The 21,342-nt window shown below is 41.4% G+C and overlaps 1 protein-coding gene across 1 annotated transcript in view; it reads left to right on the top strand.

The window, feature by feature from the left end:
* Window positions 1-21,342, top strand: part of LOC134348766 (collagen alpha-3(VI) chain-like) — a 118,699-nt gene that overhangs the window by 44,772 nt on the left and 52,585 nt on the right. The window contains exons 11-13 of the mRNA XM_063052569.1: window positions 5,909-6,520; window positions 13,043-13,660; window positions 18,224-18,841. Coding sequence (XP_062908639.1) covers window positions 5,909-6,520; window positions 13,043-13,660; window positions 18,224-18,841 — 1,848 coding nt within the window. The remainder of the gene's footprint in view (window positions 1-5,908; window positions 6,521-13,042; window positions 13,661-18,223; window positions 18,842-21,342) is intronic.

The raw sequence follows: 21,342 nt of genomic DNA, 5'->3' as shown, positions 1-21,342 counted from the left end.
ATCACCACAAAGTGAATGTACCAACTAATTTTATAAATTAAATCATGCCAATTTGCACACAGAAGCAAATTAATATCCTTACACATTCCCTCAGTGCCGGTCTGCCCTGTACCTTCACCCCTCCTGTCCCATGATGCCTTGCGGTTGCAGCATGTCTGGTACAGAAGTGTTGGCTTTCAATGAGGAGGGTGAAGATGATCTGAGGTCACATCCTCAAGCAACCCTCGACTTTGAAAGGTTGCAGCATCTAGGCATGTGCAGCCACTTATCCAGGCTGGCTGGCTGAAGATGATGAAGTGTGGGTGGAAAAATACTAACTTCTTAGGAGATGATGGCAGGTTTATGCTCCATGGCAGGTTTATGCTCCATGTTGCCATTGCCATCTCGTAGGGGTAATACATCAGCAATTGTAATTATCTCTTGGAGATCAGGTATGTGGACGGCAGCGTTTAACCACTCAAAAATCTGATTGCTAATTTCTGGCCTTGCGTGGCAGTCAGCTGGCCTTGCATTACAGCAGTCTGATCCTTCACTACAGTGCCCAGGCAGCCAGTCTTCAAAAGAAGTTGCAAAAGCAGCCATCTGACACAGCCTCATGATTGGCTCCATAACTGAGCTCATTCCCCATTCTGGAAAAGACTGCAACATTAAACCAAGTTCACAGTGTGCCCGTGGAGTGGGCCACCATTCCCATACTGGAAAGGACTGCCTCAAAGGCCTGTGCCGTAGGCCTCAGACTCCTCGACAGTGAATTTGTTGACAATTGGCTGACAGCTCTCCTAATACATAAGGCATTTCCTATCAGTCTTCTACTTTAGACTACCCTATCAGCTGAATCAAATGGAGACAAACAGATTTTTGATTTTGCCCGTGGGCAAACTGGCATGTGTACTTCAATTTCCCTGGCTGTAGATGTCATGGGTCACTTGTGGAGGGGCAACCCTTTGCTGGGAACAGGAGGCTTGTTTTGGTGATGCTTAAAGTAGGTGTTCCTGAGCTGATCCCACTTCTCAGAGGGCAGAATTCACACCCGATTCCCTGGAGGAGTCCTGTATCCGTAATCTTTACTTCACAGCACCTTTTCTTTTAAACCTCCAGACTTGGTCCCTTGTAATCCATGCATCAAACCCATTCACCTAATCCCCATATGTTTGCTGATTTGCTTTAACTGCCAGCAAACTGTCACCTGATCTGGATAGTGAGAGACACTGAAGCAGGTCGATAGTTCAGACTTTAATGTGGACAGTGTTAAAGGGAACAGAAATCAGTAAACAGGGCCATTAACTAAAACTTTCAAATGGAAAACAAAGCCTACACTGCGGCTAAAAAGAACAACTAAGAATAAAACGAATGCTGCTAGTCTTCAGAGACAGTCCAATTACTCAGGCAAGACAGAATGCAAGCAGGCAGCGAAACACTGCTGTGTCCAACTCTCGACAAACTCTACGATGGAACCAATGGAGTTAAATACTACCACAAGGAAATAATTAGCTAACACTTGCATATTCATGAGCACAATTGCCGCATCTGCTGCGCTGCCAAATCCGTGGTTGTGGCAGGACCCCCCTTTCTACAGCCCCTGAGGCACCACAGACCTGTGTGCGTTGGAAGTCCCGATGAGAGACTTGTCCACGATGTCCTTCAGTCATGCTGGTAGATAAATACCATGGTGTGCACTGCCAATATTGGAGCAAAAGATTTCGATGTAGAGACAGAAACAAGAGCTTTTACTGAGGTAGCTCGATTGAGTGACACCATGAGACGAATCATTCTCAAAGTGAGGACCCTCTGATTGGAGCTAATCGGGCATCTGCTTCAAAAATAAAACTAACACAGAATCCCTGAGCCTATCAAAATAAACTTAAACAGAAAGTTCCAGGAAATCGCTTTAGAAGAGTGAGTTGCTGGAGAAAAACACAAGCAACTCTTAAACCATTAATAACTGTTGTTAAGCAAAATTTAACCTATTCAGGTGCTCTTAAAAACCTCAGAGCCCTGCACAGGCCTAAAGAAGTCACTACAGGACACCCCTTCTTACAGCTGGCACCTGATGGCCCTTGAAGCCCTGAAGGCGCGAGATCCAGGGATGACAAGAGAGAGACCTAGGGAACAGAGAGGGAGGCATGGAGAACTCGAGAGGCAGGGAGACTCGGGGATCCAGAGAGACTGAGAGACCTGGGAACTTCAACCGACTCAGAGACCGGTGAATCCTTAGAGACCTGGGTACTCCAACAGACTGAGATCAAGAAACCTCGGGCGGGGCTGAGAGGGAGGCTTGGAAGTGCAGACATCCCACCTCTTCCAGAAGTTGTGGGAGTCTCCCGCGTATTGATAGTGGTTCCTTGATGTCTGTGAATTATATACAATATCCCAGAAATCAATTTTTTTGAGAGCAAACAATAGAGCGCGAGAGCGAGAGAGCCAGAGCAACCACGAGAGAGAGAGAGAGAGGGAGAGAGAGAGAGCACCATGGCAGAGTGCTCCAAAAAAAGAAAATATAAAACATACATCACCCCACACTACACTAAAGTGTACCCCTGCCTAATAGGGGTCAAAAATAATGACAGTGTTGCTCGCTGCACTGTTTGCAACAGTGACTTTTCTATTGCCCATGGTGGGTTACGACTGTAAAAGACATGTTGAGGTGAGTTTAACAGGTGTCGTTCGTTCATTAGCATAGCTAACATTATTTAAACTAGCTGGCTAACTGCTAAGGAGCTACTCTATTGCAGACATCCCACCACTCCCAGAAGTTCCAGGGGTCTCCTGCAAATTGATGATGCTACCTCCCTGAAATGAGTTTTTGCAGGGTGGGATGTCTGGAAGTGTTTGAGGTGGGGATGACATTGATAAACCCTAAACACATTGAATAAGCCTTGGAAACAGTCAGAAAAATAAAAACCTTGGGAATATAGAGAAAAGTCCTTGGGAAAACTTGAAAGCGTGAAACTTGAAACCTAGAGAAGGAACCTTTTCAAATCTTGCTCAGTGTTTTATCTTTCACAATTTTTCCCGAGGCAGTTAGGATATACTCTCAATTTTACCATTCAAGTCAGCATAGACACGTTTCTTTCATCGCTAAGAAAGCTGGTTCTCTGTAGATCTGTTTAATTTGCAACATGAAAGTTCAATTTTTCCAGTCTGTACCATGACTTGCATCAAGAGGTTAAAAATACTCTTGATAGGGTTACTTTACTTGTCTATTTGCACACTCCAGCCAAGAATCAGCTTTTGTAGTCGGGCTCTTCCAGAATTTACACTATTGACTTGAATGATGATTTATTGGATCAATTGATAAGCTTGCTTGAAGCGCTCATTTGTTATGCAGATCTGAGTCTCGGGACCACAAAGCTGGGAACCTGGGTACTTCTGACTTGTAAAGCTTGGAATGGATACTGGAGAAACTCAACGTAGACTAGAGAGGCTCGGTATATAGACTCGGGAAACTCGGAATGTAGAGTCAAGACATGCACTGAGAATAGAAAACACCCTCTCCTCAAGCCACCAATGTCAAAATGTCACTGTTTAAACCTTGCTGGGTCCATTATTTGGCAAGATCCTTCTGTCATGCTGGAGACAGAAACAAGAGTTTATACATAGAAATTCCAATGGAACATTGTCACCTCGAAGAGTCGCTCTGACCAATGAATCTCTTGGCCAAGGTCAGCTGCTCTCTATCTACTGGGTCCATCTTCGTGTGGTCGATACTTGCTGTCACCCGATTCGAATATGGCCCAAGTTCCGAGTGAGAGACACTGAAGCAGATCGATGGTTCACAGACTTTAATACGAACAGTGTTGAAGGGAAAAGAAAACAATAAATGCTAGGCCAAAGAAGGCTGTTAACTAAAAGTCTCAAATGGAAAATGAAGCCTACACTGCAGCTGAAAAGAACAACTAAGAGTAAAATGAATACCGTTAGTCTTCAGAGTCAGTTGACTCGACAGTCCAATTTCTCAGGCAAGGCAGAATGCAAGCAGGCAATGAAGCATTGCTGTGTCCAAGTCTCGACAAGCACTACAATGGAATGAATGGAGTTAAATACTATCATAATGAGAAATAATTAGTTGACATGTGCATATTCACGAGCGCAATTGCTGTATGTGCTGTGCTGCCAAATCCATGGTTGTGAAACAAACTGAAGGAGAGTTGTCAGGAAACCTGAATTCATTGTCAAGGAGTCTGAGGGTTAAAATGTAGAACTTTCTGCACAATTTTTCAGGTGGTCCTCTTCCAGCATTGGAATGGTGGCTCGCTCCTTGAGAACACTATGAATTTGGTTGATGTAGCTGAGGGTTAACAATTAGATCATCAATAGGAGAGGGCTGAAAATGCACCTTTAGAGCACCCAAATGTAATGACCTTTAGGGCAAAGGGAATCCATTATGACTGATTCCTTGCTGTGACTGAACAGGAATAATGAGGCTAGAGGAGGTGCCTGGAATGCCTGTGGCAAGAGAACAATATAAAAGCAAACCACACACCAGCAAACCATTCTCATCAGACCAGGTGGAATGCAGAAATTGGCAAGGAATCGGGCATTCAATGGGAATTGGGTATGTTGTAGCGTGGATGAAATTACCGGAGAGACAGAGTCACTGGTAGATACAAAGCAGCTTCTTTATTCGACACAACAGGGTACAGTAGGTATCTTAAGGGCGGAGATGCTTTCTGCAGAAAGGTCTGTTAGCTCAATGTGGGCTCGATATTTATATGCTAAACACAAAGGCAATCGCTACTTAAAAAGTTACAGACAATGCATAGACAATGCTTCCTATTGAAGCTACATACAAAATCTCATACCATCCTTTCCTCCCGACGCCAGTATACCTGGGTTGGTATATACAGCCTTTAGGAATGTAAGTTAAGTCTATGATACATTTATTTGGCATTTCCCATGCTAACATAGAAAACAATTAATACAATTAATATTTATAATGTATAGGTGATACTGCCTTCGAAACTACTGTATCAGGTCAAACTACCAGAAGTATCTGGTATTCACACCTTTTAGGAAGCCCATTGTGGTGGACTCAATCCACAGTCCTTTGTCAAACAGTTAAAATAGAAGCCCGGTAGCCAAAGTCATTTAAGTGTAAACAAATCATCTACCCAGAAAGAAATCTACTCTAACAGGGTATACGAAACATGTAGTGTGTCAAGATGCCAAGACATTAGGAGAGTTTGAGAAACGACAGAGGAAAGATTTGAATTCATTGCTATGGCTGGGAATTATTGAAGACTTAGGTCATAGAGTTAGATGACATTGAGTGGAAAATCCTACAAAAGTTAGTGGATTTGGCCAGGTACATCATGGGTAAAACCCTCCCAACCATTGAGCACATCGACATGAAGTGTTGGTGTAGGAAACGAGCATCTATTAGCAACTTAACCTCTCTGCCTAGATAATGCTCATTTCTCCCAGCCGCCATCAGGTAGAAGGCACAAGAGCATCAGGACTCACACCACCAGATTCAAGAACAGTTACTACCCTTCAATCATCAGATGCTTGAACAAATGGAGATAACTACATTCATTTAAGGATTCTTTTATCTTGTTACTTCATACTCATTATTTATGCTAATTATTTATATCTGCATTGTACAGTTTGTTGTCCATTGATCCTGCTTACATTTACTGTTCTATAGATTTGCTGGGTATGCCCACAGAAACAAATCTCAGGATTGTATGTGGTGACAATCACATGTACTCTGATAATAGATACACTTTGATTTCGATTTGACTTTTGACTTTAAAATACAGTTTTCAATTGATCAGAATAGCCTGATTTTGTGCTATATATTTTATGAATACATGAAACTAATTATTAACTGAATCTTCTGCACTGATGAGACTAATTATTGCGACCAGTTAAATAATTATAATACTGTATATATCTTCACTTTCAGGAGAAAGAATAATCAAGAAGGACATTGTATTTCTTATTGATGCATCAGATAATGTCAGGGGCACAGATTTTGGGTTTGTCCATGAGTTCCTCCGACAGATAATAGAGAACGTTGATATTGGGAATGGTGATGTTCAGATAGGTCTGGTGCAATACAGCAATTATGCAGAGACTGAGTTCTATCTGAACACCTACTCTTCAGAAGATGAAATTATGTCTCACATGGAAGGACTCAGACAGAGAGGTGGGATGCCACTTAATACTGGGGCAGCTCTGGACTACGTGCTTAGAAATCACTTCACCAGATCCTCAGGAAGCAGAAAAGACAAGGGAGTTCCTCAGATACTGGTGCTCATCATGGCTGGAAGATCCAGAGATTATGTTATGCAATCTGCAGATGCACTGAAGCGAGCGGCTGTTACAGTATTTGCTGTGGGAACCAGGGACGTCGACCCAGCACAAGTGAAAGAAATCGCAAGTGAGGCCAGATTGGGCTTCAGTGTAGAGGATTTCCGCTCTCTGCCCAACTTACAGGAGCAGGTGATGATATCATTGTCAACACTGCCTGCTAGACGAGAACCCACTCACCAGCCAACTGTTCCTGTCAAACCAGGTACCTCAGCTCATTTGCTGTGTTCAGTTGTTGAATTAATGCTGAAGTAATGAAACTTTATATGACTGTTTACACAAGAGATCAAACGTTCTAGGATTTCTAGTGTGAAAAAGAGAATTTTTCTTTGGAGCATTTCCAGAATTTTCCATTTTTGTTTTAACTATCCAGTATCTGCAATTTTTTGTTTGATTTTCATGAGCTAATCAGCAACATATGGCCATTAATGGTCTCAGTGCAGAATTATCCCTTTGCACTATTATTATAAATTCCAAAGATATGTTCCAGTTGCTGTTTTTAGATCAGCAAGGAATGAATCTCCACTGCTATATTCCTAAATTATTATAGGCGTAGCTTGCTAATCAATCTCTTAATTCTAAACTGGCTGGTATTATATCCCACCTCCCCAAATGGAAATTTTCAGTGCTCTTCTTAGTTCTGTCTCTACCTTCACATTGTCATCATCTTCCTCTTTTATAGAGTTGAAGCAATGCAGTACTGATACAGACTCTTAACCCAACTAATCCACACACCTTGTCACATTTGTGTTTAGAATTAGGTTTAATATCACTGGCATATGTTGTAAAATTTGTTATTTTGCAACAGCAGCACATTGTAATACAAATTATATGAAAACTCTATAGATAACAATAATAAATAAATAAATAAACACACGCACACACACACACACACACACACACACACACACACACACACACACACACACACATGCAATTAAATTAAATAAACAGTGAAAATAGAAAACAAAAAAAACAATATAGTGATGTAGTGTTCATGAGTTCATTGTCCATTCAGAAATCTGATAGTGGAGAAGAAGAAGAAGCTGTTCCTGAAACATTAACTGTGTGCTTCAGGCTCTTATACAATCTTCCTTTATGGTAGTAATGAGAAAAGTGCATCACTTGGGTGATGGGGCTCCATTATTATGGATGCCGCCTTTTTGAAGTATCGCCTTCCGAAGGTGTCCTTGATGCTGCAGAGGCTAGTGCCTATGATGGAGTTGGCTAAGTTTACAACTTTCTACAGTTTTTTCTAATCCTGTGCAGTGGTCCCTTCATACCAGATGGTGATGCAACCCGTTAGAATGCTGTCTCTATGGTACATTTGTAGAAATTTGAGAGTCTTTGGTAACATGCCAAGTCTCCTCAAACTCCTCATGAAACATTAAGAGTCATGCCTTCTTTGTAATTGCATCAATTGAGTTGAGTTGTTCTCTGATCTTGGCAATCCATTTGCAAATGTCTCATCACCATACAAGGATACATCATCAGTGCGCTGTTCACTTGTAGTGTGTCCTCCGAATGCTTGGCCTTTATATACTTATCAATCAGTTGATTGGTCATCATTACAGAAACTCAATTGTGATATAGGGAGTAGTTGGTTGCACGGCGGACTCTGTGCGGTTTTTGAAATTTTGCCCACATTGGCTTATAAATGCGATCGAGGTCTACTTGTCTACTTATCTCAAACAATAACGAGGTTCCCTACAGGGAAGAAGTCATCTCTCTGACACAGTGGTGTCAAGAAACCAACCTCTTCCTCAATGTCACAAAAACAAAGGATCTGGTTGTGGATTACAGGAGGAATGGAGATGGGCTAACCCCTATTGACATCAATGGTTCTGGGGTTGAGAGGATGAACAGCTTCAAGTTTCTCGGCATGCACATCACTGAGGACCTCACGTCGTCTGTACACACCAGCTGTGTGGTGAAAAAGGCACAACAGCGCCTCTTTCACCTCAGACAGTTGAGGAAGTTTGATATGGGCTCCCAAATCTTAAGAAATTTCTACAGGGGCACAATTGAGAGCTCCTGACTGGCTGCATCATTGCCTGGTATGGGAACTGTACCTCCCTTAATCAGAGGACTCTACAGAGAGTGGTACGGACAGCTCAGCGCATATGTAGTTGTGAACTTCCCATGATTCAGGACGTTTACAAGGACAGTTGTGTAAAAAGGGCCCGTGGGATCATTAGGGACCCAAGTCATTCCAACCACAATCTATTCCAGCTGCTACCATCCAGGAACTGGTACCGCAGAATAAAAGCCAGGGACCAACAAGCTCCAGGACAGCTTCTTCCACCCATCAGACTGATGAACTCATGATGATTTGAGTGTACTCTCTATTACATTTACTGTTCTAAATTACTATGATAGCACATGGCACATTTAGATGGAGACGTAACATAAAGATTTATACTCCTCATGTATGTGAAGGATGTAAGAAATAAATTCAATTCAATTCAATCTATAGACATGTTTGAGGAAAGCCATGCTTCTAGGTCATGCTGCTTGATAGCCAGTTGATAAAATCCAATGTAGGGACTGCAGCAAATATTACATTGGCTAAACTGGGAGAAAACTATCCACAATGTTCCGTGGACATAAATTGGCTGTTAAGTGGCATGACCAATTCTCTCTAGTCTTTACCCATGAAGTTTGGAAGGGACATAAATTCAACAGAGCCCCAGTAAAAATCATGATGCAAGCAAATATGAGGCACGCAAAAGAATTGCAGGAAGCATGGAATTATTGAGGGTCTGAATTGTGGAACCCCTGACCCAGCAGCACCATGAGAGAATCTTCATCGTGTGGACTGTAGAGCTTCATGACAGCCACATCATAAAAGCAGCTCAGACAGGGCAGTTAAAGTTAAACAGCTGGGAGAACTCAGAGGGCATCTCTGGAGGTGAGAGAGATGTGTCACTATTCCTGGTCGGCGTCCTGCAAGTGGACTGGGACAGTGGGGTGGGTGGTTGTAGAGAGAAGAGAATAGATGGCAAATACTGTGTATAGTGGTGCAGGGGAAGGGTGTAGGTGATAGGTAGAATCATATAGAACAGAACAGTATGGCACAACACAGGCCCTTCAGAGCATGATGTTGTTTCAGCCTATATAAACCTACTCTACAATCCATCTAATCCTTCTCTCCTACACAGCCCATAAACCTCCATTTTCCTTACATTCATATGGATATCTAAGAGTTTCTTATATTTCCCTAATGAATCAGTACAGTATCTACTCCAATCCCAGCAGTGTGTTCCAGGCATCTCCTTCTCTCAGTGTAAAACAACACTACCTCTCATATCTCCCCCAAAACTATCCTTCACTCAACTTAAACAGATGAAGATGGATTGATGGGTAGATGGAGTTAGGTGAAGAGAGGGATGTTGGCATGAAGAAGGTGAACAAAAGGAGAGAGAATATGGGTTGACTGGTGGGAGTGAGAAGGAAAACAGAGGATGTGGGGTTACTTAAAATTGGAAAATCTAATGTTCACACCATTGGGCTGTCTACTACCCAAGTGGAACAAGAGGCATTGTTGTTCTAGTTTGCATCTGGCCTCACCCTGGCAGTGGAGAAATTCAAGAGTAGACAAGCTAGTGTGGGAATGGGAAGGCAATTTGAAATGATAACTGCAGAAGAGCGATACCTGCCCCCTTTACCTCTTCCTTCACCACCATCTAAGGAGATTTATCTACAACTCTTCCAGCCTGATCTATTGCATTCAGTAAATGCAATGTGATCTCTTCTACATTGACAATCCAAACGAGGACTATACAATCATTTTGTGGAGCAACGGCATTTTGCCTGTAGCAGCAATCTTGAGTTTCTGGTTGCACGTCATTTCAACTAATCCTGCCTTTCACACCCTAGTTCTTTCTTCCTTTGTTTTTGTTTTACACCTCTTGTTCTCCCCTGCACCCGACTCCATCTACCTTGCCATCTTGTTCCACCTCACAACTCCTGTCCCACCCTTACCTGCACTTCTATATCCTCATCATTTTTCCTCCTCACCCCCAGTCCTTATGCAGGATCTTGACCCAAAATGACAGCAAAAAATTTTATCTCCATGGATGCTGCTTAACCTCCTGAGTACTTTCAGCAGTTTGTTTTTTTTGCTTCAGATTCCAGCTTCTGCAGTCTGTTGTTTCTCTCAGCAGCAGAAGTTGGCTTTACCAGCTCCACTTACATCCCAGCATCAATTTGGCATTTTATAGAACGTAAAGTATAGATGTCACAAAGGTGGGGCATTGGGAGCAAGGGTGGACCCAAATGCAAGACACATCTTGTGAGGTTACTTAGATTTAGTTTATTGTTCGATACCAGGAGAGCAAGGCAGGAGCAGGGTAGCAAACTGGACAAGGACTCAGGACTACGACTAGGCTGGGACCAAGGGTCTGGGCTTGGACTCGGAATCGGCTCCCAGAACTAGAGGAGACATGAAGAGGCTAGGGTATGGACACCGGGCCAGAGATTGGGCAAGGACCCAGTACCTGGGTCTTGCCTCGGGCTCAGACCCCAGAACCAGGCATAGACATGACATGGGCTAGGGAGAAGAGGAACATGGAAAACAGAGCCTCGGTCTCAGGTGAGCAGGTACATGGAACCATGGACACATACACAGAACACAGAGTTGGGACCCCTCCTTGGGTACAGGACATAGGGCCGGGACTCACACACAGAACAGAGAGCCGGGACCCCTCCTTGGGTACAGGACATAGGGCCGGGACTCATGATCCTCCACGGGGCAACGGCAAGACGGCCTGACTTACCCCACGGAGGCGAGGACAAGACAAGACAAGACAAGACTCCCGGCGGGGCAACAGTAAGACGGCCAGACTTACCCCCACGGAGGTGAGGACCAGACAAGACAAGACATGACCCCCCGCGGAGCAACGGCAAGACGGTCTGAATTACCCCACGGAGGCGAGGACAAGACAAGACAAGACCAATGCGAATGAACACCAGACAGTACCTATCTAGCTCCGGCGATGGAACTAGACCAAAGTGCAGGCGGGGGCTGCATACGAGGGCTAGAGGTGAGAGGGGCACAGAAGGGATTCAGACAAGGGGGTAGGACAGGAGTCACAGACCGCCAGGGCTAGGACTTGACTCAGAACTGGGAAGCCGCCAGGGCCAGGACTTGACTTGGAGCCTCCGGGTAGTGGCGAGCTCTCGACTTGGCCCGGGAACAGTAGACAGCGGTTCTTGATTCCCTCTGGCGGGTTAACTGACAGACCCAACTCGGTGAGGAAACTTTGCAGGCTCGCTTTGGCGAGGTAACTGGACAGGGTTGCTCTGGTGAGGAAGGGCGAATTACCAGCACTCGCTTCGGCAGAGACTAGGCTTGCTCCGGCCAGATGACATTAGCACGCCGTGACTTTGCAGACGCTCCCGCACCGAACGGCTGAAAGCCGGAGACTATAAACTACTGGTTCAGCTGAGTGTTAATTGCCTCTAATCATCAAAGTCGAGGGACATGGGAAAACAGGGAATCAGCGGTCCGGATCGTAACATAAATAAGGTAAATTTAAAGGGACCCTGATCCGGAACATGACAATAGATCAATAAGGTTCGGGGAAAGAAAATAATGTCAAAAGAAAGTAATCCCATCTGTCTGCTCATGATCAATATTCTCCATTTCCTTCATGGTCAAGTGTATGTCAAAATGCCCTTTTATGCACCACTACCATTTTCTACTTCTTCCACCACCCTGGCAGTGTGTTGTATGCATCTACCACTCTCTGTATAAAAAAAACTCCCTTCACATCTCTCTTGAATTCTCTCCACCCTTCCTGCCCCAATATTTTCATATCTGTTAAAATTAATTTAGCAGGAACCAAGCAAGAAACTAATGTTCTACATGCTCATGTACAGCACCAGACGCTGAACCAGATATTATTCCTATTCCTTACTCTCTCGGAAGGAGATTAAAACATCTTGATCAAATGTAAGAGGGTCTGCCAAATATCCTGTTTTATGAAGTCGCATTTTCTAAGGAATAGAGGCATTAATAGTCATGGTTTAAAGCCTTCGGTTTAAAAACAAAATTTGGTGGCTTTCACAGAACTTTGCCAGCAAGTCTGACTAGAACAGCCGTCACTCAAGTGTATGGACGACCTTGGGTCCTAGGGCATTTCCCACATGGTTTTAGGCATGGAATCCTACATTTAACCTGGTGATAGGTGGTATTGTCATTAATTACTTAAGTATTTTAAATGATTATTTTGTTTTTCAGCTATTTAAGTCTTAGTTTTCATTTACTTTTAATTGTCTATTTCAAATACCTATTTTTTGTCAAAGGTATGTAAGCATCAATGATATTATTTTCAGTATTTATAGTTGGAAAATTCCTATGGACAAAGCCTGTCAGAGGTACTTTGAAACTGAGACCGCAGAATGATACCACCATTAAACCATTTCTGTTTGTACCATACTGTTTGACTAAGGGTGCAATGAGTATGTTTTAATGGAAAGGAGATAAATGAGATTAAGTTCTATTACATTGTGAAATTGCGCTAGTTCATAGAAGATTTTCTTTTTGCAATTATCTAAATCATTTCAAGAGGGAGCTTTGGAAAATGAGTGTAGTTTGTATTGTCGATTGTGACTAAAGTGACAGACATTGCATTTTTGTGGAAGCATTTACCTAGACTTGTTTTTATTTTCTCTGGTGATTGTATGTGGACTGATATTTTAAAAAATCATGCATTTATTCCAGCTGTATTAGGTAGTGGAAGCAAACGAGACATAGTGTTTCTTGTCGATGGATCGGATGAAGTTGGAAACACAAATGCTCCTTTTCTCCGTGAGTTTCTGACAAGCCTAATTGAGAATCTTGACATTGGAAATAATGATGTTCAGATTGGTCTGGTGCAATACAGCAATTATGCAGAGACTGAGTTCTATCTGAACACCTACTCTTCAGAAGATGAGATTATGCTTCATGTGGAAGAGCTTCAGTTAAGAGGAGGAAAAGTACTGAACACTGGGGCAGCATTGGACTATGTCCTTAGAAATCACTTTACCAGATCTTCAGGAAGCAGGAAGGCTGATGGTGTGCCTCAATTTTTGGTGCTGCTCACTGCTGGAAGGTCCAGAGATAACATCAAACCATCTGCAGATGCACTGAAGCAAGCTTCCATAGGTATCTTTGCTGTAGGGACTAAGAATGCAGACCCAGCACAGCTGAAGGAGATGGCGACTAACCCCAGTTTTGTCTTCAGAGCTCAGGAATTCCACTCTTTGACACATGTACAGGAACAAATGATGATACCACTGACTACGCTGACTGTCCCTCAAGTATCTACAGAAAACCCAACTCTTCCGAGTAAACAAGGTACTTCAAATTTTCTGTTGTACTCAGTGCTACTGTATTTGATATCACACTTGTAAAATTCAATATTACATCCTGCATCAAAGGTATTAACTTTTAATTGACAGCTAATCAGTAATATCAGCAAAGATAATCACATGACTTGCTGTTTACATGCTTGATTGTATAACACTGAATGCATATAAAATTAAAATGAATTGACAAACAAGGGAAGTGTATTTGATGCGCAAAACTCATCCCTTGCATTAGGTTTATCCTTAATGTGACTATTACTGTTGCAAACAGAGACGAATATTTCATAAACAAGTGCTTCAAGAGTAAGGTAGTCAGAAAGAAAGTCATGCAAGAATTATGATCAAGGGGCAGCTTTCCAGCTACTTAAATGGCCAGTGCTTTTAGAAATCAATTTCAGCAGTTCCCAGATAAGCAGAAAACTTTTAATGCATGGTTCCACAGGCCAAGAGCACAGTGTAGTAGGTGGTACATTTTTAAACATTCTATATTTATTCTGGAACATTGTTTACCAGGAGAAGTGTGCCTACATATAAGGATACAAATTAGGAGCAAGGATACTTAACTCTTCAACACGTTCCACCATTTTTATATCATACCTGATTTGGTTAGAAATTCAACTTTGCAATCTTGTCTACCCCTGCTAACTTTTCACACATTTCCCAATGAAGAATCTATCCTAAAACATTTCAAGCAGTCTGACTCCACCACACTTTGAAGAACAAAATACCTAAAATTCATAACCATCTGAGAGAAAAAAAATCATAATTGCTGTCTAAAATGGGTGACTCCTAGTTCCAGATAGTCCAATAAAGGCAGCAATCTCTCCATATCTGCCTGTCAATACTGCTCAAGAATGTATATGTCTCAATCAAATCCACTCTCCAGAAGATGCAACCTTGTCTGGCTACCTTTCTTTACAAGATAGCTTGTCATTCCAGGTATCAGTTGACTATTAACACTTACATCCTTCAGTACTGTTACCCTGAACTGAGGATACCAATACTGTTCATAGTTCTTTAGCTGTAGTCCATATGATGCCACAAATAATAAAGCATAACCTCTCTAGCTTTGTATTCCATCCTTCAGAATAACAATAACTTTCCTCGTTACTTGCCATATCTACATACTGCTCATCTACATGAAATGTCTCCAAACTCTCAGATTTTAAATAATATGCTATTTTGTCATTGTTCCTGAGAAAATAGACATTAAAAAAAAATTCCCACATCATACTTCATTGACCAGTTCTTTGTCCACGTATCTAATCTTTCAATATTCCTCCTTACAAATTAATTGTCCACCTATCTCTGTGACATCAATAATTTAGACATACAAATTTAGCAATAAAAGGCATCAGGTCAAGTGCATGGAAATGAAAGGTTTAGGAGACCATGGACAAAACATGACACGTGGGTCTGAAAACGCAAACACGAGGAAATCTGCAGATGCTGGAAATTCAAGCAATGCACACAGAAAATGCTGGTGAACGCAGCAGGCCAGGCAGCATCTATAGGAAGTCGACATTTCGGGCCGAGACCTGATGAAGGGTGGTGGTAGAGGGGAACTGGTTAGGTCTGGAATCCAAAAAGAAGCGGAGAGCTTTGAGACCTTCTCCCCCTCCCCCTCCCCCTCCCTCTTTCAAATCTCTTACTAGCTCTTCTTTCAGTTAGTCCTGACAAAGGGTCTGGGCCCGAAACATCGACTGTACCTCTTCCTAGAGATGCTGCCTGGCCTGCTGCGTTCACCAGCAACATTTGTGTGTGTCAGCTAGAAAAGACCAGTTTATGCCTGCTGTGTGTTTCCTGTTTGCAAGTCAATCATAATTCCATTTTGATAGGTTACCTTCTGCAATTTAAGTTGTTGTTTTCAGCAGTAACCTTTGTTGTGGCCCCTTTCTGGTACAACCAACAGTTCCTCTTTATCCTTAGCACTTCTTCAAAAAAGTCTAATCAATTGGTCAACCATAATTTGCCTTTTGCAAAACCACTTTGACTTTGCCTGATTATCTAGAATCACCTTGACTATCCTTCCATAAAAATATCTTCTAACGTTTTCTCAAAGGCAGATGTTAAGCAAACTGATCTGTAGTTTCCTGCCTTCTATCTCCTTCTCTCATCCTGAATATGTCCTTTAAAAAGGGGGAATAGCTCATCCTAAAATAACACCACTTCACAGAAGCTCCTAGGGTAAGAGCACATAATTATTGCATGCAGAACTGGGGAAAGACTGCATAGTTATGGTACAGTTTCTTAGTAATGGTACAGTATGTGAAACCAAGTTCAAGTGGGGATCAAAAATCACATTATACTTACTCAAATGAGACGAGAAGGTTCTCCAAGTGCCCTAGCCAATATTCCTCTTTCAATCAAAGCCGCTTAAGAAAATCCAACATGTCACTTATAGCATTTCCCGTTTTGTTGGACTCTAAACCTGTTTAGCTTGGCTGCCGTGTTTATTGATATTGTCAGCAACTGATTGCTACTTAGTAATTTGCTTGCATTAAAACATGTAGGAATGCCTGGACCGTGTTAAAAGGTGTTACATCAATATTTGTATTTTCCCAGCTCAGAACAGCTATTACATTTAATGGACACAGTTTGTATTCTGGCTTATAAAGTATCTAGTATTTTGATGATGCTCAGACATTCTTTCCTTCATTCAGTTGGTTTGATGGATTAATATACACTTTAATTTTTATTTAAAGGATTACTTTGAAAGTAAATTAACCTGGCATTCACGTTACTATGGGCTTGGCTCTTTTATTATCAAACAGAAAATAAAATGTCATTATCAAAGCCAGCACTCTCATCTCAATGTCCCAATGTGCACAGGTTTTGGCTCATCATGTTTTCTCATTCCTTACCTTCATCCTTGCCGACACATTGATATCCTCATACTTGTCATCAAAAGTTTTCACAACATGACAGCATCTGTTGTGAGCATCAAACAATCTGCTAGAGGAGCCCAGTGGGACGGGCAGTGTCTGTGTGACAGAAAGAAATGACAACGTGTTGGGTCAAAGACCTGCATCAGGATTGAGCAGGGAGAGGCAAGACGTTGAGTGGAAAGAGGGGGAAGGGTGGTAGTGAGAGAGGAGTCAAGGATATTGGTGCATTGAGGAGGGGGTGTAAGATAATGGGCAAGTTGTGCCAGGTGGGGGGGGGGGCTGTGTGAGACGGTGACAAAGGAACGATAAATGGAGGCAAAGAGGGAGAGGCTGAGATCTATATGGAGGAACGACAAAGCAGGGTGATGGGGGTGGGGTAGGGGAGAGTGTGAAGATAGGACGTACCTGCTGGAGAGAGATAAACAGGACTACATCGGGCTACCTGTGTTGGACTCTGATAGGTAAAGGAAGTGAGAATGGGAACCACTAGGGGAGAGGTGAATGACAGATGGTGGTTGGAGGGCTTGGGAGAAAGTTGTAGACAGCTGCTGGAGGGAGATAAACAGGAAGACAATTGGGTTGGAATGGGAATCTGATGGGGGGGGGGTGTGGTGGTGAGGATAAGTCACTGGATGAACTGACCTATGAATAAACTATGTATGTATACTGCTGAGTGGAACCAGGAGGGGGAGGGGGACAAAGATGGCTAATACTTTCTGTGATCTTCTTTACAAGTAGAATAGCTTATTCTTTACAGGTAGGGTATGTTCCCCATTCCTTTGTCATATGCCATCTAACTTATAGTGGCAAACTGGTTAAATACTTTGATTAACAATCTAGAGGTCTAGACTATTGATCTGAGGAGTTTAAATCCTAATCCTAATAATTAGAATTGTTGGGGAATTAGAATTCAGGAAAATAAATAAATAAAAGGAAAGTTAGCTGTTTTTAGTAGTGGCCATGGATGCTATCAGATTATCAAAAAATAGCACTTACAAGCCAGGCAGCATCTATGGAAGGAGAAGTGGGATTAACTTTTCAGATCGAAGTCCTGTTGGGTGTCCCAGCATTTTCTAGCCTAATTTAAAAAACACAGTCTCTGCAGATTTTTTAAAGATATATAAAACCATCTGGCTCATTAATGTTCTTCAGAGAAGTAAATTTGTCCTGCTTACCTGGTCTCACACATAAATATTTCAGAATCTTCACTGCTTTCTGAAACGGCCAAGCTCCCTGCTCAGAAGCAATTAGAGATCGACAATAAATGCTGGCCTAGTTAGCAACACGCACATCCTTCGATGAAATAAGTCAATAAAATACCTTTTCCCCAAGTTGTGATATTTCCATCACACCTCCTTTTGATGTACCATTTAAACTGCCTCTTTTCTATCTCTTGCAAATTCTATGCCTTTCAGTCACATCCTTCTGAGGGTTTTTCTCCCCCTCTGAATTCTTTGTACCTATTTCAAATCCTTCATCAAAATTGTCCTCTTAGATTGGGAGCCAATAAATTGGCTAAATATTTCTCCCATTTCCTAGTCCCTGATCTTCTTCAAAATTGCTTTTGGATATTTAGTTATTCAATAACTTTGGCTATTTGAATGAAAATTGTATTTGTGCAATTGTATATAATGTGCTGTGAAATATAATGCATATTGTTCCAGTTTTTCCTGATGACGAAGTCGAGAGAGACATTGTGTTCCTTATCGATGGATCTGACAATATTGGAAAGACGGATTTTCCACAAATCCGTGATTTTCTTACACATATAATTCAAAATCTCAACATTGGAAGTGACAGAATCCAAGTAGGTCTGGTGCAGTACAGCACTTATGCAGAAACTGAATTCTATCTGAACACCTACTTATCAAAAGCTGAAATTTTGTCTCATGTAAGAGGACTGAAATTAAAAGGTGGGACTAAACTTAATACAGGTGCTGCATTGGACTACCTTTTTAGATACCATTTTATCAGCTCTGCTGGAAGTAGGAGGCGAAATGGCATTCCTCAGTTTTTGGTTGTGCTTACTGGTGGAAGGTCCAGTGATGATGTCAAACCATCTGCAGATGCAATGAAGCAAGCTGCTATCATAACTTTTGCAATTGGAGTCAAGAATGCTGACTTAATGCAACTAAGTGATATTGCAATCGATCCCAGCTTAGTCTTCAGTTCAAATACGATGTATTCTTTGCCAAACATAGAAGAAGACGTGACAACACTATTAACGACACTGCCTGCTCCTCACCCAATGCCTGAAGAGCCAACTGCTCCCATTGAACCAGGTATTTGATTTATTTTATTTGTTGCACTCAGCCTTGTGCTGTATGCATTTTGCTGTTAACGAAACTCTTTAAGACCAGCAAACCATCTAGCATGACCACAGAAAGCCAGGAGAAACACACTCTCACAGCAAAAGGAGCATGGGAAAATAAAGCAGGGTAGGAAACTATGGCAGAGACAATGTTTGTGTAACACTCAGGTCTATCAACCCACGTTCGTCTAGGGGGAAACCACCGTCTGCCCGCCAAACTGTGTCTCACGTTTGCGTAGATGCTGTGTAATGCACTCCGGTACAACGCACAACGTAAAATATCAGGCAGTACACAATGTACGTTTAAACGATTACACTTTATAAATTTTACTGTGACTATGGGGTTAATAAAGAAGCAAAAATATAAATTAAAAAGGCGCCAATAATAGGGATTATACAGTTCGTGCACAATGTTGGAGCTCACACAATATCCTTGATCCACCATTCGCTTTCCTCTGAACTCCACTACCCTCAGACTGGGACCAACCACGGTGGTCTACCAGAGTGATTCCTGCACATACTTCCTCTTCGCCTCTCCTTGCCGATCTCCCACGCACTTACCCAGGTTCCCACACATACAGATAGAATAACATGACTTCCATTGGTTAGTTCCCCATTATCTATAATTATAAACCAAACATTTCAGCTACAAAGCACATTACTTCATCAGTTAACATTACAGAGAAGCCATTTCATTATAACACTACAGTTAATATTACTGAGAACCCTACATTTGCAAAAGTAAATCAAATGATTTTAGGATAGGAGCACATATCTAATGGAAAATAATAAAATATGCATGTATATGTATTGTATCAACGTTAATCAGACTCAAACATCAATGTAAATAATAAGGCCATTCTAAACTTATTTTCAAATTTCAACTTACTTAACAGAAAGAATCGAAATAGACTCACTTCATTTCTTCTATCAACGTAGCTATAGCTGATTGCTAATCAGAATATTTGCATCTTCTAACTAACAAAATGTACATGATAATTAAAATATTTCAGCAGTTGCAGCAGGTATAGTTTGAACAAACACCAGTGCAATTTTAGGATCAAAAAATGTATGAGGAGGAGAATTAGAAGGAAAAACTTTAATTCTTGTTGGGTAATGCAAGGAAGGAAACAGTTTCTTATCATATGCCTGTTTCATTAGCAGAGAAAATTTTGATTTTTGTTCCATTATCTCCTTCGAATAATCCTCATAAAAACGGAGCTCAGATTCCTTAAATTTAAAAACGCTATGTTTTCTTGCCTGTTGCATTATTTGATCTTTAATTTTAAAGTGATGAAAACAAACCAGAACAGACCTTGGTTTGTTTCGATCTTTAGATTTCGAAGTAAAAGCTCTGTGTGCTCTTTCTATAGTAGGCGGCTGTGATAATATGGTAGGAAATAAGGTATGAAAAGGCTTACCAAAGTAAGCAATTAAATCTCCATCTTCAGCTCCTTCTTGCAGCCCAACAATCCGTATATTCCTTCGGTGAGACCTAGTTTCCAGGTCTATAACATTCTACATGCTCATGTACAGCACCAGACGCCTGAACCAGACATTATTCCTATTCCTTACTCTCTCTTGGAAGGAGATTAAAATATCTTGCTCAAATGTAAGAGAGTCTGCCAAATATACTGTTTTACGAAGTCACATTTTCTAAGGAATAGAGGCATTAATAGACATGGTTTAAAAACAAAATTTGGTGGATGTCACAGAACTTTGCCAGCAAATCTAACTAGAACAGCCGTCACTCAGGTGTATGGACAACCTTGGGTCCTAGGACATTTTCCACATGGTTTTAGGCATGGAATCCTACATTTGACCAGGTGATAGGTGGCGCTGTCATTAATTACTTAAGTATTTTAAATGATTATTTTGTTTTTCAGCTACTTAAGGCTTAGTTTTTATTCACTTTTAATTGTTTATTTCAAATACCTATTTTTTTGTAGCTATAGCTGATTGCTAATTAGAATATTTGCATCGTCTAACGAACAAAATGCACATGATAATTAAAGTGTTTCTGCCAAGGTCAAATTTCATTGGGGGTTAGGGTTTATTGACTTTGCTCAATACAGTAAATTGTTCTTAACTACTTGCTAAACACATTTGTTTTCAGTCGTTTTATATAAGCTACTTTCAAAAACAAATGATTAGCAATGGTAGGGAGAGTAAAAAAATGTGACTTATTGTGATACTTAAAGTCATCAGGAAAGTAACATGAGCTTCAGCATTATTTTCTCAGACCCAGGAAATGGCTGATCCAGATTTCAATTAGATCATAACAATTCTGTTTGGTTATCTATTTTTCTTGGTTCTCAAAACCTAAAAAAAAACATTATTCTCAGTTCTGATATTTTCAATTGCCCTAACATCTCAACTCACTCCAGCCTCCAAAGCTTTTTTTACAAAGAGAGTCCTAGATTTCGAATGCCCTTTTGTGTGAAGGAGTGCTTTCTGAACAGTTAATTTCAA

Source organism: Mobula hypostoma, chromosome 6 (genome assembly GCF_963921235.1).
Source record: "Mobula hypostoma chromosome 6, sMobHyp1.1, whole genome shotgun sequence".
NCBI classification, from domain to species: Eukaryota; Metazoa; Chordata; class Chondrichthyes; order Myliobatiformes; family Myliobatidae; genus Mobula; species Mobula hypostoma.
The sequence above is the reverse complement of the archived record's forward strand: the minus strand, read 5'-3'. Positions and strand labels throughout refer to the sequence as shown.